The 27,341-nt window shown below is 46.0% G+C and overlaps 1 protein-coding gene across 2 annotated transcripts in view; it reads right to left on the minus strand.

Moving 5' to 3' along the window:
- APC2 (APC regulator of WNT signaling pathway 2) overlaps window positions 1-27,341 on the minus strand; it is a 44,046-nt gene that overhangs the window by 8,202 nt on the left and 8,503 nt on the right. The window contains exons 1-13 of one of the 2 annotated variants that reach the window (XM_060785027.2): window positions 21,662-21,715; window positions 18,573-18,731; window positions 16,745-16,835; window positions 12,056-12,236; window positions 10,101-10,209; window positions 9,706-9,819; window positions 9,232-9,309; window positions 6,734-6,826; window positions 5,082-5,469; window positions 1,225-1,320; window positions 887-1,026; window positions 488-565; window positions 203-319 (exon numbers count right to left, since the gene is read on the minus strand). In XM_060785027.2, the coding sequence (XP_060641010.2) occupies window positions 203-319; window positions 488-565; window positions 887-1,026; window positions 1,225-1,320; window positions 5,082-5,469; window positions 6,734-6,826; window positions 9,232-9,309; window positions 9,706-9,819; window positions 10,101-10,209; window positions 12,056-12,236; window positions 16,745-16,835; window positions 18,573-18,731; window positions 21,662-21,700 (1,683 nt within the window). In that variant the 5' untranslated portion in view covers window positions 21,701-21,715. Of the gene's footprint in view, window positions 1-202; window positions 320-487; window positions 566-886; window positions 1,027-1,224; window positions 1,321-5,081; window positions 5,470-6,733; window positions 6,827-9,231; window positions 9,310-9,705; window positions 9,820-10,100; window positions 10,210-12,055; window positions 12,237-16,744; window positions 16,836-18,572; window positions 18,732-21,661; window positions 21,716-27,341 lie in introns of those variants that run through there. The other variant, XM_060785028.2, reaches the window with a different exon arrangement.

A 27,341-nucleotide genomic window follows, 5' to 3' on the forward strand; every position in this document is an offset into this window, starting at 1 on the left:
AAGAGAAAGAGAAAGAAGAAAGAAGGAAAGAAAGAAGACAGGGGAGGGAGAAAAGAAAGGAGGGAATACAGGAAGAAGGCAAGGAGGGAAGGTTAGGAGGAAGAGAGAAGGAGGGAGGAAAGAAAGAAAGAATGTTGGAAGGAAGGAAGGAAGGAAGGAAGGAAGGAAGGAAGGAAGGAAGGAGAGGACGTTTCTTTCTCACCTTGGCGGCCCGCAAGGCGCATTGCATCAAGGCGGTGACGCTGCCTACTTCACGCAGAACCTTCTTGCTGTTAATGTCAGCCCTCCAGGAGAGGTTTCGCAGGATGCTGGATACCACCTGAGCCAAGGAGGAAGCCGGGAAGCACATTGGTGTTACTTATTGTCACAGGACAAGGTCCCCATTGACAGGTAAGGAAGGACCAGGGAGTGGGTTTTCCAGACTGAGGTTGCCTTCAGGGAGAGACACACTTTTTGCCCATGGACCCTTCCACCCGCACTGACCCACCTGGTGCAGCTCCTCGCTGTCGGACGCCAGCTGAGCCACAATGGCCTGCATGCACCTTTGGCGGGAGCACAAGGCAGCCTGGAAGCGAAACAGGAACAAGGAATCAGGAGTGAAAGCTGAGCCGGGCCATCTGCAGCCTTGGCATTGGCCTTTTCCACTGCCAAATCACACTTCTGGCTCATGCTCAGTCTATTAAGACCCCTAATCCCTTTCACATGCAGTTTGATTTTCCTCCATCTAGACACTAGCCTCCTATGGATACAGCTTAGAATTGCATTGGCCTTTTTCGTTGCCACACCACACTCTTGGCTCACGTTCAGCTTGGACTCTACTAAGACCCCTAGATCCCTTGAAGTGATCTTGGGCCCATCTTTTCTCTGTGCCATTCTATGCTCTTACCTTGTTGACAACGTCCCCAAAAGTGAGGTTGGTGAGTGCCATGCCTGTGTAGCGCCTGAGTGCCAGGTTGAGTGGGTCCTGGGTCGCACCATGCATTTCATAGTCCACCTGGAGCAGCTCGGCGACGGCTTGGAGACCCCCTGTTTGGAAGCCAAAGGGAGAGTCACTGGTGGGGAGATGGAAACATGTGGCATTGTGGGATGCAAGGAGGGTGGATCATGAATGGCCTGTCTATATAAGGATGTGAATAAACTACGACGCCCATCATCATCTGCCATTAGCCCTACATAGACAGATAGACAACAGATTATATCTGCCAAAGAAGTGAGCCAACATACCCAGTTCGTTCATGGCGTGGCGATAATCTTCGTCAAAGGAAAGCTTCATTGTGGCACAAGTTGCTTGGCAGATTTGGGGCTCAATGGGGACTGGACCTGCAAAGACAGCAAGGTTCAAAGGATTGACATCCAGGCCGAGCTTCAGGGATTTGAGAGCTGGGTCTAAATCCCCACTCGACTGTTGCAACCCTTGGGCAAGTCACGCTCTCTCAGCCTTGGAGGGAAGCAATAACAAACCCCATACAATTCTAAGGGACGCTTCCCCGGAACGTATTCAGTGTTGCACTTTTCAACGGTTCCTGCTTTTCTGACTCTTTCAACTTTTCCATTTGCACCCATCTATTGAATCTATTGCTTCCCTTCCCACAAACACACACACACAAATAAAAGCATTAGCACAGACATACTTAGACAACGATTGCTTAACAAATGTATATTTCAACCTATACCTCTAAAACTACCAAACGGGTTTGCAAAGTGGATTTCCAGCTCCTCTATAGCCTTAACCGTTTTACTTCCTCTTTATATCCAGCAAATGGCTCACTTCTGTTTGTTGTAATATTTGCAAGTGAATATGTCAACAAAAGGGAAAGGCATAAAACCCTCTGATACCATCGACCATGGTCTCCTTCTGAGTTAGCTCTCCAGAATGGGGCACTGCTCTGGAGTGGCTCCGCTCTTTCCTGGAGGATCGTACCCAGATGGTAATGCTGGGGGACACCTATTCAATGTGCTGAGGCTTAATTCAGACAAGACAGAGGTCCTCCTGGTCAGTCGCAAGGCTGTTTGGGGTGTAGGGTGGCAACCTGTGCTCGGCAGGGTTATACTCCCCCTGAGGAAACAGGTCCTCAGTTTGGGGGTCCTCCTGGATTCAGCGCTGATGCTTGAAGCTCGAGTGTTGGCGGTGGCCGGTGGGGCTTGGCACAGTTAAAACTTGTGCACCAGTTGTGCCCATACCTCGAGAAGCCTAACTTGGCCACGGTGGTCCATGCCTTAATTACATCTATAATGGACTACTGCAATGCACTCTACATGGGCCACCTTTGAAGACGGCACGGAAATTACAATTAGTACAAAGATCGGCTGACTGATTACTAACTGGAACCAATTATAAGGAGCATACGATGCCCCTATTAAAACAGCTCCACTGGGTGCCAATAAGTTTCGGGACTCAATTCAAAGTGTAGGTTATTACCTATAAAGCCCAATAGGGTTCAGGTGCAACCTATCTGTGAGACCGCATCTCCTTCTCCTGTAATGCACTCTACATAGGGCTGCCCTTGAAGATGGTTCGGAAACTACAGCTGGTGCAAAGGTCGGCAGCCAGATTGTTAACTGGAGTAAGTTACAGGGAACGGTCTACCCTCCTGTTTAAACAGCTCCACTGGCTGCCGATAAGTTTCCGGTCCTAATTCAAGGTGCAGGTTATCACCTATAAAGCCCTAAACGGTTCAGGACCTGCCTATCTGCGCGACCGCCTCCTCCCTTACGAGCCCACACGGTCCTTAAGATCTTCCGGTGATGCTCTTCTCTCGCTCCCGCCCCCCTCTCAGGCACGGCTGGTGGGGACGAGAGAGGGGGCATTCTCGGTGGTGCCCCCCGTCTCTGGAATTCCTTCCCCAGGGAGATTAGGCTGGCACCCTCCCTAGCCATATTTCGTAAGGAATTAAAGACATGGATGTTTCGTCATGCTTTCGACTGACGACTCTTATGACAAACAACATGTATCATAACCTATATTACATTGAATTGATTCTGATCCTGTTAATTTTTGCTCTGTTTTCATGATATTTCCTATGCTATTATACATTGTTATCCACCTTATTGAACCACCTTATCCTTTAACCAGCTTGCATAGTGGTCTTCTCCCCCCCCCCCCCCCCCCTTCAAAACTATTCTGCAATTACTGCTCTTGTTTGTTATTATTGTTATGCCGTTTTATGCTGTCTTAATTGTTATTGCTTTGCTTTTAATTGTATTCTGCCTGGGCTTGGCCCCATGTAAGCCTCCCCGAGTCCCTTTGGGGAGATGGAGGCGGGGTAGAAAAATAAAGTTCTTCTCCTTCCTCTTCTCTGTACCAGCGCGAGATCTCTAAGATCTGGCGCGGAGGCCCACCTCTAGGTCCCAAACGTGGTTGGTTGGGATGAGAGAGTCTTCTTGGTGGTGGACCCCCAGCTTTGGAATTGTTGTAGTTCAGCCTTTGATTGTGCCTGCACCTGATCTCTGGGGATTCTGGGCCTGTTAGTGGGGATTCTGGGCCTGCAAGTCAGCAGGAGAGCCCACAAGAGATTTTAAGCCCTGAAAATGAGTAGTCTGTGCCTGAAAACCACATTCCTGAAAGGCAGTTTGCTAGGGAAGCAAGGTCAGAAACAGATCTGAGCTCAGAGGATGAAAATGAAAGTCTATATGGACAGACTAATGAGCAGTTAAATAGGAGATTTACATTCCATCAACATAGAGCTTCTCAGGAGAGTTTACGAAGGAGAAGATGCCTATTAGCCTAGAAGTCCTTATCAGTTTCCCAGGGAGAAGGCACTTGAAGCTCTTTCTAATCTAATATCGATTTTCTCTCAATATTAGGTAGTTCAGCAGATGGGTCCGTCAGTCCAGGCAACATTGGTATTTGAGTATAGAGTATAGAACTACTGTCAAGTCAAGGGATTTCTAGTTCCATGTTCCATGTTCCCTTTTGTTCATGTTTCATGATGCCAAGTTTTTGAGGACTGTTCCTGAATTTCATATTTTGGAATTATTCTGCTTTTGCATTCTTGGTTTTTTTTTATGCTACTCCTGTACTATGACTTCTGTAGATTATTCCGGATATTTGGACTTCGTTTTTTAATACTATTTTGCTGAATTGCTTTTCGTATATATTCTTCAATAAACTGTTTTGCTATTTTACCTTGGACTGGAGTGTGTGCTAAGTACAGAGGTGGTTCCCAGCCTTTGGGGTGCAAAAGGAATGCTCTCCCGAGAATGATCAGGCTAGCCCCTAATCTCCAAGTGTTTCGAACCAAGTTGAAGACATGGCTCTTCAAATAGGCCTTTGACCTCGTATAGCAATTAATTATACCGAAGACTAATTGATTATACCAAGGATTATTGCAGCTAGCACTTATAGACTGGTTTTGATTGCAACTTGTCTTATATTTGCTGCTGCTGTTGCATTTTACTGATTTTTAATTATTGGGTTTTTTGGTTTTATGCTGTTTGTTACTGCTATTCTTATTGTGATATTGTTCAGACGCTTGAATGCTTTTGTGAGCCGCCTCCAGTCCCTTCAGGGAGATGGTGGCGGGGTACAAATAAAGTTTTATTAATACTTTTATTATTATTTAATGAACAACAAGATTTGTACACAGCAAACACGATCACTAGTGGATCACATGTTGGACACTTCCCAAGTGTCTAGGACTGTGTGATGTATCAGTGAATAATGCATGCAGATCCGAGTAGAGTGGCCTTTTGCAGCTGACAGATGGTGATTTTGTCAGCGCCAATTGTTTTTAAGTGCAGGCCAAGGTCTTTAGGCACTGCACCCAGGGTGCCAATCACCACTGGGACCACCTTGACTGGCTTGTACCAGACTCTTTGCAGTTTGATCTTTAAATCCTCATATTATGTCAGCTTTTCCAGCTACTTCTCATCGATTCTGCTGTCACCCCTGGGATTGCAACATCGACAATCCACACGTTGTTTTTTCCTATTATTATTATTATTATTATTATTATTATTATTATTATTGTTACCGGACTATGGTTAAAACGGTCCCTCTTCTTCTGTGTCCAGTGACTTATCCTCCAACCAGCCCCACTTTCTGACCCTGGTCCACCGCCGGGTCCCCAGTGGTTCCCTACCTGCTGCCCCATCAGGGCTCTTCCCGGCTTCCCTGTTTTGCATCTTGAGCCAATCCCAGCAGGTTTCCGAATAGGACCGGATCTGCTCCAGAATGTGCAGTACCCGCATCTCCTTCTTGGCCTGGCCCTCGTCCGGCTGCGAGAAGACAATGTTGTGGAGGGCGGCGTTGGCCCGCATGCGGCAGTCCTTCCCGGCCGCCCCTGGGCTCTGGGGGGCACCTGGTCCCCGGTCGGCATCATGCAGGATCTGGACCAGGAGTGGGAGGCAGCCTGACTTGCGCATGGCCAGGCAGCTTTCCTGGGAGCTGGACATGGCCAGCAAGGTACGGGACATGTCTTCCTTGTCCCGGGTGGCCAGCATGGAGAGGAGCCAGAAGACCATCTCCACCTGGGAGGGGGGCGAGAAGAGGAACAACATCCCGTCAGGTTACACACCTCAAAGCAGGCATGTATTCATGTATGTATGTTTGCCGCACAAAGGCTGCTGGTAGGTGAAGTGACCCTCTGTGAGGTCACTAGGAAAGCAAGGTGACCTAAGCCTTCTCTAGGAAGGAATGAGAAAAGGAGGGAGGGAGGGAAGGAAGGAAGGACAGGGGGAACAGAAAGGAAGGAGGGTGGGAGGGAGGAAGAGAAGGAAAGAGAGATGAAGGGAAGGGAAGAAGGAAGGAGGGAAACAAGCAGGGGGAAAAGGAAAACAGGAGGAAGGAAAGAAGAAATGAAAGAAAGGAAGAACAGAAGGAGAGAAGAAAGGAGGAATGGAAGGAGGGAAGGAAAGAAGGAGGGAGGTAGGGAAGGAAGGAAGATGGAAGGAGAGAAGGAAGGAAGGAGAGAAGGAAGGCAGGTAGGAAGAAGGAAGAGAGGGAAAGAATGAGAGAAGGAAGGAAGCAAGGAGGAAAGGAAGACAGGAAGGAAGGAAGAAATGAGAGAAGGATGGAAAGACAGAAGTACTGAAGGAGAGAAGGAAGGAGAGAAGGAAGAAAGGGAGGGAGAAAGAGAAGGAAGGAGAGAGGAGGGAGGGAGGGAAGCAAGGAGGGAAGCAAGGAGGAAAGGAAGACAGGAGGAAAGGAAGGAATGAGAGAAGGAAGGAAGTACAGAAGGAGAGAGGGAAAGAGGGAGAGAGGGGTGGAAGAAAAGAAGGAAGGGGAGAAAGAAGCAAGGGCGGGAGGGAAGAGAGTGCAATATTTTCCAGCAAACGTCATACAGGCAGCCCCCAAGTTATGAACAAGAGAGGTTCTATAAGTTTGTTCTTAAGTTGAATTTGTGTGTAAGTTGGAACAGGTATTTCAGCCATTGTTTTTAAGCTTTGGATTATATAGGGAAGGGTTAACAGCACTGTGGGGTTTGTTTAGTTTTCTGTGTCCCTGTTCAGAAGATTTCATCTCACTTTCTATCCCTGTAAGAATTGATATTTTGAAATTTTTGGCTTGTTGTGAAAACAAGGATTGGACAAAAGGCTTCAGTGGAAGCCCCTTTCCCCCCTGATAGTAATTCTTCCAGGAGTGGATTCCCCTTCTGAGGGGAAATTCCTCTCACTTCCTGTTGTCTCTGCCCCGTCTTTAACTAGAAGTCATTTGTAAGTTGGATGTTTGTAACTCAGGGACGGCCTGTATTGCATTAAGGATTCAGGCAACTAGATCAAAAGGGAAGGCTACCTTGCTGCCACCCGGCTGGTCCTCCCCTTCTTCTTCGGGATGCGTGGGGATCTCCACGGTGGCGGCGTCTCCGTCCGATCGTTTCCCACTGAGCTGGAAGGAGGACAGGAACAGAATGAAATAAAGGAGGAGGAAAGAAAAGGAAGAATAGCTGGCCGGGTGGCAGCCGGCCCAAAGGCTTGGCAGGAATCGCCCGCTCTGCCCTGTTTGTGAGGACATTTGCTGCCCAGAGTTGGGTTCCTAGGAGAGTGAGAAAGATGCATTGTGTTGGCGCAGACTCAATGCAATGCAATAATAGAAGGCCTAGCCAGGCCTTTGGGTCCAAAACCCGAGGTGTGTGTGTGATGTTTTCAACACAGACAAATGGAGCGTTTCCATCCCCAGAGTTTCCTTGGGGTCCTTCCTTGATCAAGGCGGCCCTCAGCCACCTTCTCCCTGTCTCTTTTCTTTCTTTCCTTCCTTCCTTTCTTCCCATACATTGGGAACAAGAGAGAGTGTGTGACTGCCTTTGGTCCCCCCCTTTCTTGGTCCCTGCGCTGGCCTACTTTTCGTCTCCATGGCAACTGCCTCCCTTTTGGATGGCGCCACAGCGACTGAGTGGAAGGACCGAAGCCCTCTGGGCCTCCTGCGCTTGGCCTGTAGCTCAGGCACAGAAGAAACCTCTAGCCACCTCTTTCTTTCTTCCTCCTTCCCCCTTCCTTTCTTTCTCCCTTTCTTCATTGCATCCTCCTTCTCTTCCTCCTTTCCTCCGTTCACTTTACCATTATTTTTCTTCTTTCCTTCCGTGCATTGTCCTTCCCTTCTTCCTTCCTTCCTTCTTCCTCTCTCTCACCTCAATAGTTCTTCCTCTCTCCTTTTTTCTCTTCCTACCTCTCTCTTATTTCTTCCTTCCTTTCTCTCCCTCTCTTCCTTCTTCTCATTCCCACTGTTTCTCTCTTTCTTTCGCCTGTCTTCTTCCTTCTTTTCTCTCTTCCTTCCTCCCTCTATCTCTTTTCTTCCCTCCCTTCTCCCTGTTTATTTTCCCTCCCTCCCTTTTGCCTTCCCTTCCTTTCTCTTCCTTCTTTCCAACCTTTCTTTCTTTCTCCTCTCCTTCCTTTCTTCCTCCCTCCATTTATCTCTCTCTCTCTTCTTCCCTCCCTCCCTTCCTTCTCCTTCTTTATTTATCCCCTCCCCCTTCCTCTTTTCATTTCTTCCTTCTTCCTTTCCTTACTCTCTTTCTCCCTCTCTTCCTTCTCATTCTCTTCCTTCCTTCCTTTCTCTCTCCCTCCCTCCCCTTATCTCTCTTTCCCTTCCTTTCTCCCTCTCTTCCTTCTCCCTGTATATTTCTCCCCTCCTCTCATGCTTATTTCTTTCCTCTTTCTCCCTCTCTTTTTTCTTTCTTTCTTTCCTTCTTTCACATCTCCTTCCTTCCTCTCTCCCTCCTTCCCTTTTTATCCTTCTCTCTTCTTCCTCCTTTTCTCCCTTCTCCCTGTTCATTCCTGCCTTACTTCCTTCTTCTCTTCCTTACTCTTTCTCCCTCTCTTCCTTCTTCTCATCCTGTTTTTCTTTCCTTCCCTTCTGTCTCTTTTCTCCCTTCCTTCTCTCTGTTTATTTCTCCCTCCCTCCCTTCCACTCTTTACCCTCTCTTCCTTTTCATTCTCTTTCTTTCTTTCTTTCTTTCTTTCTTTCTTTCTTTCTTTCTTTCTTTCATGTCTCCTTCCTTCCTCTCTCTTCCTCCCTCCCCTTATCTTTCTCTTTTTTTTCCTTTTTTTCTGCTTTTCTCTATTTCTTCAACCTGTTTATTCCTTCCTTCCTTCTTCCCTCCCTTCCTCAATCTGTTTCTCCCTCTCTTCTTCTCATTTCTGTTTTTCCTTCTCTCCCCTCTGTCTCTTTATTCCCTCTCTTTCTCCCTTCCTCTCTTCCTCCCTTCTTCTTCCCTCCTTCTCCTCTCCATTTTTCTTTCTGCTTCCTTTTTCTCTCCCTCTTTCTCTTCTCGATCCCTCTGTTTCTCTTTCTTTCTGTTTCCTCCCTCCCTCCCTTTCCTCCCTCTCTTGATCTTCCTCCCTCCCTTTAACTATCTCCCTCTCTCATCTTTCTCTTCCCTTTCTCCCTTCCTTCCACAAGATGGAGGACTACCCTGGCTTTCTCTCCCTGCGGATGGGAACCACCTGCTTTCCTTCTTTTCGCCTTTCCCCTTTGCATCTCCTCCACTTCTCGAATCCAGGCCACATGATGCTAATGCTTCCTGGCACCGGGAATGAAGTGCACCTCTTTGATGGAAACAATGCTCCTGCCAGAGACAGAAAGCGTCTCCCTCAGCCTTATGCTCCCTGCACATCTGAATCGTACTGGGAGGCATCAGCCGCCAAGAAGCAAGAGACACAAGGAGATGATGATTCTGCGCATTGGGATCGCAGGGGCATTGAAGGTGCAAACGCAGAAAGAATCCCGTCATGTCAGAACCACAATGGCCCCTCTAGGAACTGGCTGCATCTCCCACACAACCCTGCAGCTCTTACCGGTGTCTCGGACTGTTGCACTTTGTCTTGCGCCTCCATCAACTCCTTGTCGATCTGCTCCAATCGAGTGACACGGATCTAGAGAAGATGAGGAACCAAGGCATCCGGTTAGTGTACAGATTGGAACCATGGAGTTCCCCAAGGGCCTTCCAGTCTGATCTCGTTCTGCTATTATGGAAGGCACCGTCCAATCCCTCCCGACAGATGGCCATCCATTCCAACTCTCTTCCACCATTATGGCAGGCATCATTCAATCCCTCCTGACAGATGGCCGTCCAGTCCAACTCTCTTCCACCATTAAAGAAGGCATCATCCAATCCCTCCTGACAGATGGTCACCCAGTCTGCCCCCATTCTGCCATTAAAGAAGGCACCATCCAATCCCTCCCGACAGATGACCATCTAGTCTGACTCCCTTTTGCCATTAAGAAAGGTGCCATCTGAGCACTCCCAACAAGGGATGGATCTTTCTCACCTGCGCCCTTTGCACCATTTCGTCCGTCGTCCCAAAACGTTCCTCCATGAGAGTCCGGATGTGTTGGGCTTCAAACTCCAGTTGCTGGCGGATCAGGTCCATTTGCATGGAGAACTAGACAAGGAAGGGAGGTGGGGAGAAAGGGCGACAAAACCACTCCTTGAGTAGGGCACAAAGGTCAGATCCCAGGAGAAGAAATGCAGAAATGCTTTGATTTGTGTCTTCCTGCCTGGCAGAATGGGGTTAGTCTAGATGGCCTTTGGGGCCCTCTTCTAACTTCAGGCTTCTAGGATCACAGCTGGGACGAAAGTCTTGTATTTGTGCCATCTTCCCAGCGAGACCCACACATTTGCTTCCAGGGACCTGACAAATCGCATGTTCTGCCCTCAACTCACTGTCTCCACGTGCGGCAACTCATCCAACCTCTTGGAAAGGCTTTGCAGTTGAGTATAATACCATAGTTTCTCCTTCTCCTCTTTTTCAATTTCACCCAACAGGAAACACCTGAGAACAGAAAGAGAACAATTAGAAGAGACGGAAGGAAGGAAAGAATGGCTGCAAGGGAATAGCAGGAAAGATAAACAGAAAAAAGTGAGAGGAAAGAAGATGGGGAGAAAAACTGAAAAAAAGACAAGAGAGAGGAAAAAACGAAGGAAGGAAGAAAGGAAGAGAGGGAGGGATTAGAGAAGGCATGGACAAACTTTCTAACTCAGAGGCTGCATGCTAGCACTCTCTGCTAGGAGAACTGGCTGCCTGGTGATGGAAGGAAGGAAGGGAAGGACAGAAGGAGAAAGGGAGGGAGGAAGCGAAAGAAGGAAAGACAAAAGGAAAGGAAGGAAGGATGGAAGGGAAGGAGGGAGGAGAAAGAGGGAGGGAGGAACGAGGGAAGGAAGGATGGAAGGGAAGTAGGAAGGAGAAAGAGGGAGAGAGGGAAGGAAAGATGGAAGGAAAGAATGATGGAAGGGTGAAAGGGAAGGATGGAAGAAGAAAGAGGGAGGGAGGGAGGGAGGGAAGAGGGAGGGAAGGATTAAAGGGTGGAAGGGTGGAAGGAAAGGGCAGAAGGAGAAAGAGGGAGGGAGGAAAGAGAGAAGGAAAGACAAAAGGAAAGGAAGCAAGGATGAAAGGAAAAAGAGGGAAAGAGGGAGGGAGAAAAGAGGGAAGGAAATGCAAAAGGGAAGGAAGCCAGGATGGAAGAGAAGAAGGGAGAGAGGGAAGGAGAGAGGAAAGATGGAAAGAAGGAAGGTAGAAAGGATGGAAGGGAAGGAAGAGAAGGAGGAAGGAAAAAGAGAAGGAAGGAAGAAAAAGAGGAAAAGAATGATGGAATGAAGGAAGGGAAGGATAAAGGAAAGAAAGAAGAAAGGAAAGACAAAAGGGAAGGAAGGAGAAAGAGGGAGAGAGGGAGGAAAGAGGGAAGGAAAGAAGGATGAAAAGGTAGAAAGGAAGGATGGGAGGAGAAAGAGTGAGGAAAGTAAGGAGGAAGGAAAGACAGAAGGGAGGGAAGGACGAAAGGGTGGAAGGGAAAGATGAAAGGAAGGAAGCGAAGAAGGAAGGAAAGTGAGAAGGAAGGAAAGACGAAAGGGTGGAAGGGAAGCAAGGAAGGAGGACGAAAGAGGGAGGTAAGGAAGGGAGGAAAGGAGGAAGGAAAGAGAGAAGGAAAGAAGGATAGGATGGTGAGGGAGAGGAGGGCCTGAGTAAAGAGCCCAAGTGGCCACATCTGGCCCCCGGGCCTGGGTTTACCCATACCTGGATTAGAGTGAGTGAGAGAGACATGCTTGAAAAAAGAGAAAGGGAGAAAGGATAAAAATGAAGAAAAGAGGGATGGTCAAAAGGGAATAAAAGAAGAACTTGAGAAAGAAAGAGAGGGAGAAAGAGACAGGAAAGAAAAGAAGAAAAATGAAAGAGCGAGGGAGGGAGGAAGAAAAGAAAGAAGGGGGAGGAGCGAGGGAGCAGGAGCAAGAGAAGAAAGAAAGAAAGAAAGAAAGAAAGAAAGAAAGAGGGAAGAAAGGACAAAGGGGAAGAGATTGGGTAAAGAGAGAGTTGTGTGGAAAAGAGGAGGAAGAAAAGGAAGGAAGAAAAGGAAGGAAGAATGGTAGATTAGATGAGTGGATTAGAGAGAGAGAGAGAGAGAGATAAGAATGGTAGGAAAAAAGAAGGGGGCTAGAAGGAAGTGATGGGAAATAATGGCAGAAAAAGGAGATAAGTAAACAAATGTTGATAGATGGAAAAGAGACCAGGAAAGAGAAGTTTAGGCCTCTTGAGCAAGTGAAGGGGAGAAGCAGAAGAAGAGGACTGGAGAAATGGGTATCTCTTCTCAGTCCCCCACAAACCCCAGACCCGATCCAGCTCTCACCTCTCCCTGTCAAGTTCCTCCAGGAGCCGGAGGGTGGCCCGGCTGAGGTCCCCCAAGCTGTCCTTCCTCTGGAGGGACACCGAATGGGCTGGACTGTCCTCAGGGCAGGAGGGCGGGGGTGCCGGCACAGACGGAGGGGGGAACGTCAGGTTGTACAGGCTGGTGATGTCCATCTGGAGAGCTGTGGGGAGATGGGAAGCATGAGGTGGGCAGTCAATGTGTGCTGACAATAGACCACAGATGTACGCCATCCTCTGCACCACCGCTGGGGAAAGGCTCATTGCCTGTAGAGAGAGCCTTCTGCTCCAAAACAGAGCCTTCCACCCCAAAAGACAGTCCACAGAGAGAGCCTTCAATAAATGAGAGCCTTGAACTGTTGACTGTTGACCTAAAGCTTGGCCGTTTGAAGCCGTGGGTTGGGGTGTTAGCCCTAGCTCCTGCCAACCTAGCAGTTTGAAAAAATGAAAATGTGTGTAGCTCATACACTATGTAACAAAAGAAGGGGAGGAAATTATGTCCCTGGTTCGAATGTGTTATATCCAGTTTAATCTAGCGGACGTTACTTTGGAAGTCGTTGTTCTACCCCAGAACCTTCGTTTTCGTGGCTGGCGCAAATTATATCGAATTGGTTGAGATATTCATTGAAAAACTATAGCAAAAAGGTGCTGCAAGATGTCCGGCCAAAAAACCAGAAATACAGGGTTGTTGTAGGTTTTTACGGGCTATATGACCATGTTCTAGAAGCATTCTCTCCTGACGTTTCGCCTGCATCTATGGCAAGCATCCTACATGGAAAAAGTTGTGGCGATCTATGACTACTCCAAAGACAAGGAGGACGAACTCCTTTCAGGAAGGTGCCATCATTTATGTCATTAAGAAAAATGATGATGGGTGGCAGGCCCGTAGCCAGGATTTTGTTTCGGGGGGAGGGGGGGCTGAGTTTGGTTCGGGAGGGGGGGCTGAGTCTGAGTGAAAGAGGGTCTGCCCTAGCAAATCTTTTGTATCATTACCCCAATAGCCCCATGCATATGGGATATATTGAGCATGGTGATCAGATCATGATATGAATAAACATAACAGTTTAAATAATGTACCAGTAAGGTCTTCTCACGGACCACCATGAGAATTTCAGGGGGGGGGGGGGCTGAAGCCGCCCGAGCCCCCCCCCCCCCCCCCCCCCCGGCTACATGCCTGGCTCAATAGGTACTGCCTTGGTGGGAAGGTAATTAAGGTGTGTATGCAGCCATGCCAGCAACATGACCAGAAAGGCATCCACAGACAGCTGGCTTCTTGGCTTAAAAAATGGAATAAGAGTTCTCAGTTGAGCACAGCCTCCAGATGTCGGAGATGGAAAGGGGGAAGCCTTTGCCCCTGTTGTTAATTTTATAATGGCATTGAATGTTGGCTATATATGTATTCTGTAATCCACTCTGAGTCCCTTCGGGGAGACAAAGTGAAATATAAATAAAGTAGGTCAAGGTAAAGGTTTTCCCCGACATTGTCAAGTCTAATGTTTTTAATTAGGTGTTTTTAATTTTTATACTTTATGTTCAAATGTCCTATTATCTTAAAGTGAATTTGTCCTATTGTATTTTGTGCTTAGTCATATGCTGTTTGATTTATGATTTGGTTTATGTATGTAAGGAATTGAATAGTGCCATTATTTTTTGTAAACTGCTTTGAGTCCCCCAGGGGTAAGAAAAGTCGTATATAAATACAGTAAATATATAAATAGTCATGTCTGACTCTGGGAGGTGGTGCTTATCTCCATTTCTAAGCCAAAGACCTGACGTTGTCTGTAGACACCTCCAAGGTCATGTGGCTGGCATGACCGCATGGAGCACCATTACCTTCCCGCACATTCACATTTGCATGTTTTCGGACTGGTAGGTTGGCAGAAGCTGGGCCTAAAAGTGGGAGCTCACCTCACTCTCTGGATTTGAACCGCTAATCTTTTAGTCAGCAAGTTCAGCAGCTCAGTGGTTTAACCCACTGTGTCACCAAGGGGGTGACAAATAAAGTCTATTATTATATTTATTCATCCCATTGTTGCACTCCAGGACAGGAAAAGCCCTCTGACTTTAAACACCACACCATTGGATGGGAAACAATCATTTTATTGAAGATTATTAAAAGGCAGTAAAGAAATAGGTAAATCCAACTAGGTAGGAAGGTAAGCAAGAGCAAAGTAGTCCAGGGTAATAGTCCAGCAAAGTCAATAAAAACAAAGTAAAAACCCCCCAAATAAAATGCAAGAAATTAGGAAACATGAATCCAAGGCATGAATATAAAAGCATAGGATCCAAGAATTAAAACCATGAAACAAAGGCACTTAAAACTTGAATTTTCCAAACAAAGCTTCCATGAAACAAGGACGAGATCTTGACTTGATTCCAAACGATGCTTCATCTGACTACATATTCTATACTTGGGACTTTTAGGGTAGCTATGTCTCTAGCGCTCAGAAATTGGTTTCGCTTTAACTGAGAATTTCTTATCTTTTTCTCTTAGAGCCTGGCAGAATGCCGAAGCCACTGTTCAGCTCTCCTGTTTTGACCAATCTCCTCTCGTCTATTTGCTCATTATCTATTTGCTCATTAATTTCTGAAGTAGGGCCAGGTGCCGGGCTGTTTTCATGTTCTCTATCATGGGAACTCTCTGGTAACAATTCAGGAAGCACACCATCATCCCCACACCCCTCAGGGACATTCTCATGGGAAACTACACTTTGGACAGGGATCAATGGTCATTCTCTGCATCAATATCACTGACCAAACCATTACCATCTTGAAACTCATTGACATCACTCCCCACATCCAAAGCACCCTGATCCTGAAACACAATCATAGGCTGAGCTCCAACACCCATAAATGAGTGCCTTCCACCCAAACTTTGAGCTTTCCATAAATGAGAGCCTTCTGCCCAAAAGAGAGTGGTTTCTGCACAAAAAAGAGAGCCTTCTGCCCACAAAGATCTTTCCATAAATGAGAGCCTTCTGCCCAAATGAGAGAGCCTTCCACCATCAGAGAGCTTTCTACAAATGAGAGCCTTCCGTCCCAAAAGGTAGGCTCCCACCCAGAGAACAATAACAATAACAGTAATAAACTTTATTTATAATCTGCTGTATCTCCCCAAGGGGATTCAGGGCGGATTACAGAATATGTATACGGCAAACATTCAATGCCATTATACAATTAACAAAGATAGACAGTACATAAACAGAGGTAAAGGCTTCCCATCTTTTTCCATCTCTGACATTTGGAGGCTGTGCTCAACCAGCCATGGGGAGGTGCTGTTGTTCCATTTTCCATGCTGAAGAGCTTGTTGTCCATGGATTCCCAGCATGTCTTCCTGGGTGCCTTTTTACCTCCCCGCCAAAGCGGTACCTATTGATCTACTCACATTACTGTTTTCGAACTGCTGACTGGCGGCTTGAACTGCCAACCTTCCGGTCGGGAAGAGTTTCTGCAGCTGTCGGTTTAACCCACAGTACTAACTGCTGCCTTCTGCCCCAAATAAGAGCTTTCTGCCCCAAAAGCAAGAACCTCCCCCTTAAAGAGAGCTTTCCATAAATGAGAGCCTTCTGCCCAAACAGAGCCTCTGCCCAAAAGACAGCCTTCCACCATCAGAGACAGTTTTCTACAAATAAGAACTTCCTTCCCAAACAGAGAACTTTCAACCCAAAAAAAGACAGCCTTCATCCCAGAAAGGAAGCCTTCATCACATGAGACCCGGGTTTTAGTACAGCAGGTTAACTACCAGCTGCAGTAAATCTTGCCAATCGAAAGGTTGACAGTTCGAAACCCAGGTTGGGGTGAGCTCCTGGCCTTTAGCTCAGCTTTTGCCAACCTAGCAGTTCGAAAGCAAAATGTGAGTAGATAAATAGGTACCGTTTAAAGCAGGGAGGTATTTAAAGCACCTAAAAAATATCATAAAAATGGCAGCGATTTGATCAAGGAGGAAGTTAACAAACAAAGCTCTTCGCCAGGCAAGATGGAGTGACAGCACCCCCTGTGGCCAGAACCGAGCACAGCCTCCAAGATGCCGGAGATGAGAAAGCATTTATCTATGTATAGTTGACTGTCTTGTGAGTGCATAACGGCATTGAATGTTTACCATATATGTGTTCTGTGATTTGCCCTGAGTCCCCTTCGGGGTGAGAAGTGCGGAATATAAATAGAGTCTCGCTTATCCGACATTCCGTCTTATCCGACGCCCCCCTTTTCCTCCAGCATTTCCCTATCAATTAAAGGAGCGGTCCCCAACTCTCTTTCCATTCCCAATAAGTGAAAAAGACAAGAGGAGGAGGAGGAGGAGGAGGAGGAAGAGGAAGAGGAAGAGGAGGAGGGAGGAAAGGGGGAAAAGAGGCAGAAGTGGAAGCGTCCTCTCTCTTTCCCTCTGTGATTTCCATGCTCCTCTTCTGCATCCGGGCACTTCCTGCTAGGTCGCTCTATCCCCAAGGAGTTGCCTTGCCTTAACCCTTTGAGTCCCTATTGTTAGTATTCTAGGTGTCTAGTACCGCATTGGAAAGGTAATAATAGCAGACTCCGTATTATCCAACATTTTCGTTTATCCCACGTTCTGCTGGCCGGTTCATGTTGGATAAGCAAGACTCTACTGTACTGAAAATAAATAACAAGAGCCTTCCCCTCGGAGAAAAAGCCTTCCATAAAAGAGCCTTCCACTCACCTTTCAGCTGATCCAGAACCTCCATTTGGCCCAAAGACACCATGGTCGTGGCTTCCTGCTCCAGCTTGCCTTGTAGGTGCTTCAGAACCTCCTGGGATCACAGAAGGTGCAGAAAGAGAGGAAAGGAGGTGAAGTGGGAATGATGGCATCCAGAGAAGGCAACAACCGAGGGGCCCACCAGAATGGAGAAATGACCGTTCACTTTGAAAGGCTCTAGAGCTATTCTCCTTGGATTGTGCCCCCGTCAAGCGAATGCAATTCCCAATAGACCGAGTGCAACTCTGCTAAAGGACCAAGGTGTTCCAAGAGAAGATGTTTATCAATCAATAAGTGGAAATCTCAAGAAAGCTTTTAGGCACCGATAATGTTGCTCTCTCCCTAAATGGATGCAGCTCTTTCTCTTCCATTTGATAAACCTAAGTTGTGAAGAATCAAAACCCGCAAAAGCAGAGGGCCAACTGAACAATCCGCTTCTGGATCTGTTTCCCTCAAAGAGGCCACACAAACTTCCGTAAGTCTGCAGAGATAGTGGGAGATGCAGTCCCTCGCAAGGCACCAGAGATTGGGGCAGGCTGCATCACATTTGCACAAGAAGAGTTAGCTGCTGAAGGAATGCAGCTTGAAGAGAAGAAAAGAAAAGAAGGGAGAGAGAAAAAGAAAAGGGAAGGGAAGAAAGGAAGGAAGGAAGAAGAAAAGAAGGGGGAACATATATGAGGGAAAGCAAAGGAAGGAAGGAAGGAAGGAAGGAAGGAAGGAAGGAAGGAAGGAAGGAAGGAAGGAAGGAAGAATGAAGAAATGAGAGAAAGCAAAAGGAGGTGGAAAGAAAAGAAGAGAAAGGAAAGAAAGAAAAGGGGAAGAAGGAAGTGTATGAGGGAAAGCAAAGGGAGACAGAAAGAAGAAGGAACGAAGTATGAGGGAAAGCAAATGGAGATGGAAAGAAGAAAAAGAAAAGAAAAAGGGAAGAAAAGGAAGGAAGGAAGGAAGGAAGGAGGGAGGGAGGGAGGGAGAGAGGGAGGGAAGGGAGGCAGGCAGGAAGAAAAAGAAAGACAGAAAGAAATGAGTGAAAGCAAAAGGAGATGGAAAGGAGAGAAAGAAAAGAAGAGGGGAAAGTATATGAGGGAAAACAAAGGGAGATGGAAAGGAAGGAAGAGGAAGGAAGGAAGGAAGGAAGGAAGGAAGGAAGGAAGGAAGGAAGGAAGGGAAAATGTATGAGGGAAAGCAAAGGAAGATGGAAAGAAAGGAAGGAAGGTATGAGGGAAGGCAAATGGAAATGGAAGGAGAAAAAAGGAAAGAAAGAAAAGGAGGAAGAGAAAGGAAGGAAGAAATGAAGGAGAAAATGAGGGAATGCAAAAGGGGATGGAAAGAAGGAAAGGAAGAGAAAGGAACGAAAGGAAAGAAGAAGGGGAAAGTGTATGAGGGGAAACAAAGTTAGATGGAAAGGAAGGAAGGAAGGAAGGAAGGAGAAAAGAAAGAAAGAAGAATATGAGGGAAGATAAAAGGAAGGCAGGGAGAGAGGGAAGGAAAGGAAGGAAGGAAGGAAAGAAGTAGGGATAGGAAAGAAAGAAAGAAAGAAAGAAAGAAAGAAAGAAAGAAAGCGTACAAGGGAAAGGGAGGGAAAGGGAGGGAAAGGGAGGTGGACAGAAAGGGAGAGAAAGTAAGGAAGAAAAAAACAGGAAAGTGTATGAGGGAAAGAAAACAGAAGATGGAAAGAAAGGCAGAAAAGAGAGTAGGGGTGTAGGAGGAAAAGGAGGAAGAAAAGAAAGCGCCTCCTCCATATCTTTCATTCTCCATATCCTTCCCCATATCATTTTGCCGTGCAGAGGCTCACCTTCATTCCGGAGGTCTCGTTCTCCAACTTAGAGAGATGCAAGGAGTTGTCTTCCAGCTCCCGGCGCAGGTGCGTGTTCTCCGTCTTCAGGGCCTCCACCTGCCGCACCAGTTGGTCGTAGGAGGCCAGGCAGCCGGGCATCTTCAGCTCCGCCATGGACTAGAGAGAAAGGGGCCCAATGGGGAGAATGTGACATTCATGAGGACTTTGGCTAGGAAACCCTTTGGCCATTTTACATAGGCCCACCGCCCGCTCCTCCTCCTCCTCTGTCTAGCTGCAGATTTTTGAGCAGCATTCACACTGGGAGACACATATATCAAAGCTCCTTTGGGATGGGTTGCCACTCTGGGATTTTGCACAGAAAGATTCGGTTTGGCAAACATTAGCAAAGCTATGGGATCCTGGGATTTGTAGAGGTCGCTTGAAATATCTATGACGCACTAGAAAGCAAACGAGATTCACCCCTATTTTCAGCTCTATCTTAAAAAGAAAGTGATGAGGATGAGGATTATATTATTATTATTATTTTACTGACACAAAACCACAGTATGTCACAACAAATGAGATCTATATGCTGGATTTCGTATCACAAAATCACAAGTCGAACACTTCCTAAGTGTTTAGTGTGATGTGTTTTCGAATGATGATGATGATGATGATTATTATTATTATTATTATCATTATTAATAATAATATTATTGGAAGGAGTTGGGGAGGAAAAGGATATACCCATTTTGGATCCCCATCTTGAGAAGAAAGTTGTTGTTGTTGTTATTTGAAGGAGTTGGGGAAGAGAAAGAGAAAACCTTTTCTGGATGCCAATCCTGGGTTGAAAGTGAGGAATAATTATCTATCTATCTATCTATCTATCTATCTATCTATCTATCTATCTTCTATACACACATAATAAAAGTAAAAATATGTATGCGCGTGTGTGTGGCTGGAGTGTCCACTTACACAAGCAAGCTTCTGCCTCCACAAACAGCTCCAGATCCCACGACTCAGGAGACACCAACGGCCCTCCCTCCAATGACATGGTTATAGTGAGCATCATGAACATGCCCAAGAGCCCTGCCAATGTTCTCCACAAACACCACACTGCCCACCACTCAAGTGAAGGCTTTCATATGGGGACAATTCCATCCTAGATTTTATGTGTTTCCTCCACCACAGACATCCCAGTGTTTCTTTCTCTCTCCATTGGTGTGGAATTTGCATAATACCACCCACTGCCTCTCCTTTTACCCTTTCCTATTCTCTTCTATGACACACAGCAAACAGAGGAATTGATCAGGAACTGAACATACTAGAAAGGTTTGGGGAGAATTCGCCATGGTCTGTAGGAGTCGTAGGTACTGGGATGTATAGTTCACCTGCAATCTAAGAGCTCTCTGAACTCCACCAATGATGGGACTGGAACTAACTTAGTACACAGAACCCCCCCCCCCCCCCCCGTGATCAACAAAAAATACTGGAGATTTTTGGAGGGATTTAGAGGAGTTGTAGTTCACCTACACCCAGAGCACACTGAACCCAAACAATGATGGATCTGGACCAAAACTTGACATACATACCCAATATGCCCAGATTTGAATACTGGTGGGTTTTGAGGGGAATTGGCCTGGACATTGTGGAGTTTTAGGTACTGATATTTGAAGTTCACCTGCAATCAATGAGCCCGCTGAACTCCATCAAAGATGGAATTGGACCAAACTTGGCAGACAGAGCCCCCATCACCAGCCAGGTCTTTTGGGGGAAATCAACCTTAATTTGGGGGAGTTGTAGTTCGCCTACATCCAGGCAGCACTGCGAATCCAAACACCAACGGATCTGGACCAAACTTGGCACACAGACCTGATATGCTGAAATTTGATTACTGGAGGGGTTTGGGGAAAACTGACCTTCCTTTCTGGGAGTTGTAGTTCACCCACAACCAGAGAAACCGTGACCTCCACCAATGATGGACCTGGACCAAACTTGGCACACAGAACCCCCATGACTAACTCAACGTACTTTAGGGATTTGAGGGAACAGACCCACCATAGTGGAAGTTGTAGTTTACCCTACAGCCAGAGAGCACACTCAACTCCACTGATGATGCATATAGAGCAAACTTGCCCAACATAACAAACTTTAAGTACTGATGGAGTTTCTCGGAGTTAACCTGGCATGATGGGAGTTGTAGTTCACCCACAACCTTATGCATTCTGTACAATTAAAAGAGTGAGTTTTTCAAATAACTTGGGCAATGCTGGGGACCCAAGCTAGTTACTAATAAGAATAAGTTGTCATTGTTCCTCTATAGAAGGAGGGGAAGGGAAAGATAAGACCCTCCATGCAAGGAAAGCCATTCTGGGTCCCAATCTTGGGGCAAAAAGAGGGATATAAATAATAATAATAATAACTGAGAAGTTTTGATTGGCTCTATATACAGAAAGAGGGAAATACAAAGATAAAACACTCCATGTAAGGAAAGCCACTTTGCGTCCCAATCTTATGGCAAAAACAGAGATATAAACAGCAACAGCAGCAACAACAACAACAACAACAAGTTACAATTGCTGGTATAGGAGGGGAAGACAAAGGCAAATGCACCATGGAATAAAAGCCATTGTGGGTCCCAGTCTTGGGGTAAAAGAAGGATAATAATCGTAACAATAATAATAATAATAATAATAATAATAATAATAATAGTGATAGGTCCTTGCCCCCACTTTGGATGCCCTTGTTGCCTCACCCGGTCCTCCACCTGCCACCAAACACCTCTCCATCCCTCCGCTCCCTTTGTTTCCCCTTCCCTCGCTCCTCCACTTTCATCCCTTTGTCTCCCCCTTTCTCTCCTTTCCTCCCATTGCAACCTTCAAGGGGGGGGCAAAGGTCAAGCTTCCCCTGCCCTTTTGGGGGTCCTTTCACTTTCCCTTGTGCCAATGGGAGGAAAAGAAAGAAAGAAAGAAAGAAAGAAAGGAGGAGAGCCTACAGAGGAGGAGAGCAAAAGGCAGGCAAGGGATGCAAACCAAAGAGGCCTAACCCTTCAAGCGCATCATGTCCCGGACACTAACCAGAGGCCCTTACTCCCCAATGGACCTCACCTTGTCTTCCTCGCTATGGATGGGACCCATCAGCGGCATCCATTCCCACTTTTGCAAAAGGAATGCGTGGGTTTCATGCTCTGCTTCCATAGCAGTGGATGGCGAGAGGCATCATCTCTAAGGACAAAAGCGCTGTGCAGCATCCTCTGCTGATGGCGCCTCCCTCCTTCATCTCAGCGCGGCTGGCTTTGTTGCTCACGCATTCCTATACTTTCCCAACCCCATCTATTGACGAGGAAGGCCCTTTTTGTCATGTCGGCAGAATGGCACCCCTTTGGGAATAACGGCCCGCAACCCAGGAAACTGGATCCAAATCCAGAAACGGACTGCAATCGGCATAGTATGCGCGATGCAATACGTAAGCAATGAATATATAGGATGGGAGACATCTGGCTGGAAAACAGTGCCTACGGAATGGGCCTGGGGGTCTTAAAAGTCAAGTGCACCTTCCCTTCTCGTTCTTCTTTTCTCTTCCTCTCTTTTTCCTTTCTCTTTCTTGCTTTCTTCCCACTTTTCCTTTTTTTCCCCTTCCTTCTCCCTTCCTTTCTCTTTCTTTCTTTCCTTCCCTCCTCTCATACCTATTCCCCTTCCTTCCTCTTTCTTTCTTCCTTTCCCCTTCCTCTCTTCCTTCCTCCTTCTTTCTTTTCTTGCCCTTCTTTTCCTTTCTTTCTTTCTTTCTTTCTTTCCTTCCTTCCTTCCTCATTTCCTTCCCCCTCCCTCTCTTCCTTCCTCATTTCCTTTTTTGCCTTTCTTTCCCTCTTTCTTTCTTTCTTTCTTTCTTTCTTTCTTTCTTTCCCTCCTTCCCTCCTTTCTTTCTTCCCCTTCCTCTCTTCCTTCCTCCTCATTTCCTTTCTTGCATTTCTTTCTTTCTTTCTTTTTCCCTCTTCATTCCTCCCTTCCCTCCTCTCTTTCTTCCCCCTCCCTCTCTTCCTTCCTTCTCCTTTCCTTTCTTTTCCTTCTTTTTCTTTCCTTCTTTCCTTCCTTTCTCTTCCTTTCTTTCCCTTCCCTTCTCTTTCTTTCTTTCCTTCTGTCCTTCCTTCCTTCCTTTTCCTTCCTTCTCATTTCCTATCTTTCCCTTCTTTTATTTATTTGTTTGTTTCCTTTCTTTCCCTCCTCCTTTCCTTTCTTGCCCTTCTTTTTCCTTCCTTCCTCTTCCTTCTCTTTTCCATTATTTCCCTTCCTTTTTCTCCTTCCTTCCTTCTTTCCTTCCTCTTCCTCTTCCTTTCCTTTCCTTCCCTTTTTTCCTCCCTCCCTCTTCCTTCTCCTTTCCATTCTTTCCTTTCTTTTTTCTCCTTCCTTACTTTCTTCCTTCTTTCCTTCCTCTTCCATCTCATTTCCATTCTCTCCCTCCGTCCTTCTTCTTCCTTCCTTCCTTCCTTCCTTCCTTCCTTATCTTTCTTTTCTTGCCCTTCTTTTCCTTTTTTTCTTTTTCTTTCTTTCTTTCCTTCCTTCTATCCTCATTTTCTCCCCCCCTCTCTTCCTTCCTCATTTCCTTTTTTTCCCTTCTTTCCCTCTTTCTTCCATTCCTTCCTTCCCTCCTTTCTTCCCCTTCCTCTCTTCCTTCCTCCTCATTTCCTTTCTTGCACTTCTTTCTTTCTTTCTTTTTTCCTCTTCATTCGTCCCTTCCCTCCTCTCTTTCTTCCCCCTCCCTCTCTTCCTTCCTTCTCCTTTCCTTTCCTTCTTTTTCTTTCTTTTTTCCTTCCTTCCTTCTTTCCTTCCTTCCTTCCTTCCTTCCTTTTCCTTCCTTCTCATTTCCTATCTTTCCCTTCTTTTATTTATTTCTTTTTTCTCCTTTCCTACTTTCTTCCTTCTTTCCTTCTTCCATCTCATTTCCATTCTCTCCTTTCTTTCTTCTCCTTCCTTCCTTCCTTTTCCTTCCTTCTCATTTCCTATCTTTCCCTTCTTTTATTTATTTGTTTGTTTCCTTTCTTTCCCTCCTCCTTTCCTTTCTTGCCCTTCTTTTTCCTTCCTTCCTCTTCCTTCTCTTTTCCATTCTTTCCCTTCCTTTTTCTCCTTCCTTCCTTCCTTCTTTCCTTCCTCTTCCTTTCCTTTCCTTTTTTCCTCCCTCCCTCTTCCTTCTCCTTTCCATTCTTTCCTTTCTTTTTTCTCCTCCCTCCCTCCCTCCCTCCCTCTTCCTTCTCCTTTCCTTTTGTTCTCTTCCTTTTCCTTCCTTCCTTCCTTCCTTCCTTCCTTCCTCTTCCATCTCCTTTCCATCCTTTCCCTTCTTTTTTCCCCTTCCTTCCTTTCCCAGTGACATTGAAGAGGACCATTTCACCTAGCAGCATGTTTTGTCGTACAAATGGACAAGCATCTACACACATACTTTGACTTTTATATAGAGGTATCTGTCGGGAGTGCTTTAGGGAGTTGGCATAGATGGCCTTTGGAGGCCCCTTCCACCTCTAATGAAACACTCTGCCTTTGGGAAGCAGTAGGCTTCACTTTCTTTGGAGGTTGGAAGGGCATCTGTCGGAAAGGCTTTAGTTGTGGCGGAAGGGAGCTGGACTTTTGTGGCCCCTTCCAACGCTGAGCCTATGATTTACTTCTGAAGGAAAGAAGATTCTCCTTCTTTGGGAGGCCCTTAGACCGAATGGGCCTCTTTTGGGAGTGCTTTAGCCTTGGTTTCTTCCATGGCATGGACTAGAAACTTGCATTATCTATCTGTCTGTCTATCTATCTATAAAAGTCAAAAACAAGGACAAAAGCGGATTGGCTGCTGCTAAGTAACATATTTATAAAGAGACAGACGAAAATAAAAGAAGAGAGGAAAGAATATATGGAAGAAGGAAGAGGCGACAAATAAAAAGGGAAGAAGGAAGGAATTAAGGAAGAGAGAGGAAGTGAAAAGGTGTGTAGGGAGGGAAGGGAGGGAAAGGAAGGAAAGGAAGGAGGGGAGAAAGAAAAAAAGGAAGAGAAAGGAAAGGACAGAAGAAAGGATAAGGGAAGGAAGGAAGAAAAAGAAGGGAGGAGGAAGGGAAGAAAGAAAGAAGGGACAAGGGAAGGAAGGAAGAAAAAGAAGGGAGGAGGAAGGGAAGAAAGAATGAAGGGACAAGGGAAGGAAGGAAGAAAAAGAAGGAAGGAGAAAGAGAAGAAAGAAAGAAAGAAAGAAAGAAAGAAAGAAGGGATAAGGGAAGGAAGGAAGGAAGAAAAAGAAGGGAGGAGGAAGGGAAGGAAGAAAGAAGAGATAAGGGAAGAAAGAAAAAGAAGGGAAGAGGAAGGAAAGAAAGGAAGGAAGGAAGGAAGAAAGAAAGAAAGAAAGAAAGGAAGGATAAAGGAAGGAAGGAAGGAAGAAGGGAGGAGGAAGGGAAGAAAGAAAGAAGGGATAAGGGAAGGAAGGAAGAAAAAGAAGGAAGGAGGAAGAGAAGAAAAAGAAAGAAAGAAAGAAAGAAAGGATAAGGGAAGGAAGGAAGAAAGAAAGAAAAAGAAGGGAGGAGGAAGGGAAGGAAGAAAGAAGGGATAAGGGAAGGAAGGAAGAAAAAGAAGTGAAGAGGAAGGAAAGAAAGGAAGGAAGGAAGAAGGGAGGAGGAAGGGAATAAAGAAAGAAGGGATAAGGGAAGGAAGGAAGAAAAAGAAGGGAAGAGGAAGGAAGGAAGGGAAAAGAAAGAACAAAAGAAAGAGAGAGAGAGAAACATAGGAAGGAAGGAAAGAGCCACAAAGAAAATCCATACCTGGGCAATGCTGGATATATATGCTTACAACAACAACAAAACAACAACAACAACCACAACAAAAGGTATTTTCCCAGTTTGGGGGCCATTGCAAAATTACTTTGATCTCCCTACGAAATGTCGATGGAAAATCACCTTTATTTGGTGCTCCGTATTTCATTTATTTTGGTGTCAGTCAAAGCGGGGTCCCTGGAGACTGAGTTGAATAAATCAGGGAATAAATCAGAACAAAAGAGATGGAAGGGAATGAAAGAGAGGCAGCAAGGCACAGGGAAAGGATGCCCAATGCTCCAGCCAATCAGGAAGGCTGCTCCAGTTACCATGGCGATGCTAACTGGGATGGAAAGAGGGGTCCCTCTGCTAGATATAGGATGCTTGTATTTATGGATTTATTTCCCTTTATTGCAGAGGCGCAGATATAAGGAGGGGGCAAAACAGAGTTGTTGACCTACAAAATACTAATACCAATTCTATCTAGATAGATATAAGGAGCCCTTGGTGGTGCAGTGGGTTAAACCCTTGTGCCGGCAGGACTCAAGACTGACAGGTCGCAGGGTCGAATCTGGGGAGAGCGTGGATAAGCTCCCTCTGTCAGCTTCAGCTCTATATGCGGGGACATGAGAGAAGCCTCCCACAAGGATGGTAAAACATCAAAACACCCTGGACAATGTCCTTGCAGACGGCCAATTCTCTCACACCAGAAGCGACTTGCAGTTTCTCAGGTCGCTCCTGACACACACAAAAATCTATCTATATCTTGTATTGTCGAAGGCTTTCATGGCTGGAATCACTGGGTTGTTGTAGGTTTTTTCGGGCTATATGGCCATGTTCTAGAGGCATTCTCTCCTGACGTTTTGCCTGCATCTATGGCAAGCATCTATGGCAAGCATCCTCACTACCTCTGATGATGCTTGCCATAGATGCAGGCGAAACGTCAGGAGAGAATGCTTCTAGAACATGGCCATACAGCCCAAAAAAACTGCAACAACCCAGTGATTCTGGCCATGAAAGCCTTCGACATTAGAGAGAACGCCTCTAGAACATGACCATATATCTATATCTTATCTATACACATAATAAAGGTGAAATTATATATGTGTGTATGTGGCTGGGTATCCACTTATACAGACAAGCTCCTGCCTCCACAAACAGCTATGGCTCCCACCACTCAGGAGACACCAATGGCCCTCCCTCCAATGACATTGCAGGTTATAGTGAGCACCGTAAACATGTCCAAGTGAGCACCATAAACATGTCCTCCACCAACACCATACTGCCCACCACCCAAGTGAAGGCTTTCATATGGGGACAATTTCCTCCTAGATTTTATGTATTTCCTTCGCCACAGACATCCCAGTGTTTCTGACTCTCTCCATTGGTGTGGAATTTGCATGGCCCCGCCCACTGCCACTCCCTTAAACCTTTCCTACTCTTTTCTATGGCACACAGCAAACAGAGGAATTGATCAGTAACTGACCATATTTGAGAGGTTTGGGGATAATTCACCATTATTTATATGAATTGTAGGTACTGGGATTTATAGTTCACCTGCAATCAATGAGCATTCTGAACTCCACCAAAGATGGAATTGAACCAAACTTGGCACACAGACCCCCCATGATCAGCAAAGGCCTTTGGGGGAAATTACTTTGATTTGAGGAGTTGTAGTTCACATATATGCAGAGAGTACTGTGAAACACCAATGGATCAGCAAGCAGAGGAACTGATCATAAGAATATTTATATATTATAGTGTTGTCTCTTATAAAACAATACATGATCATACAATACAATCCCAAGATAACCCTATAACAGGTTTTCCTTCAAGCTGCCTTATTATTATTATTATTATTATTAATAATAATTAGAAGGAAAATCAATAATAACAAGAAGAGGCAAGTCACACCCTCTCAGCCACAAAAATCCAGATTAAATGTCAGAAACATTGTGAAAGCCCACAACAACCAGCGAAAACCTATATATACCTAGAATTGCATATATATGTATGTGTGT

The sequence above is a fragment of the Anolis sagrei genome, chromosome X (genome assembly GCF_037176765.1).
Source record: "Anolis sagrei isolate rAnoSag1 chromosome X, rAnoSag1.mat, whole genome shotgun sequence".
Taxonomy (NCBI): domain Eukaryota; kingdom Metazoa; phylum Chordata; class Lepidosauria; order Squamata; family Dactyloidae; genus Anolis; species Anolis sagrei.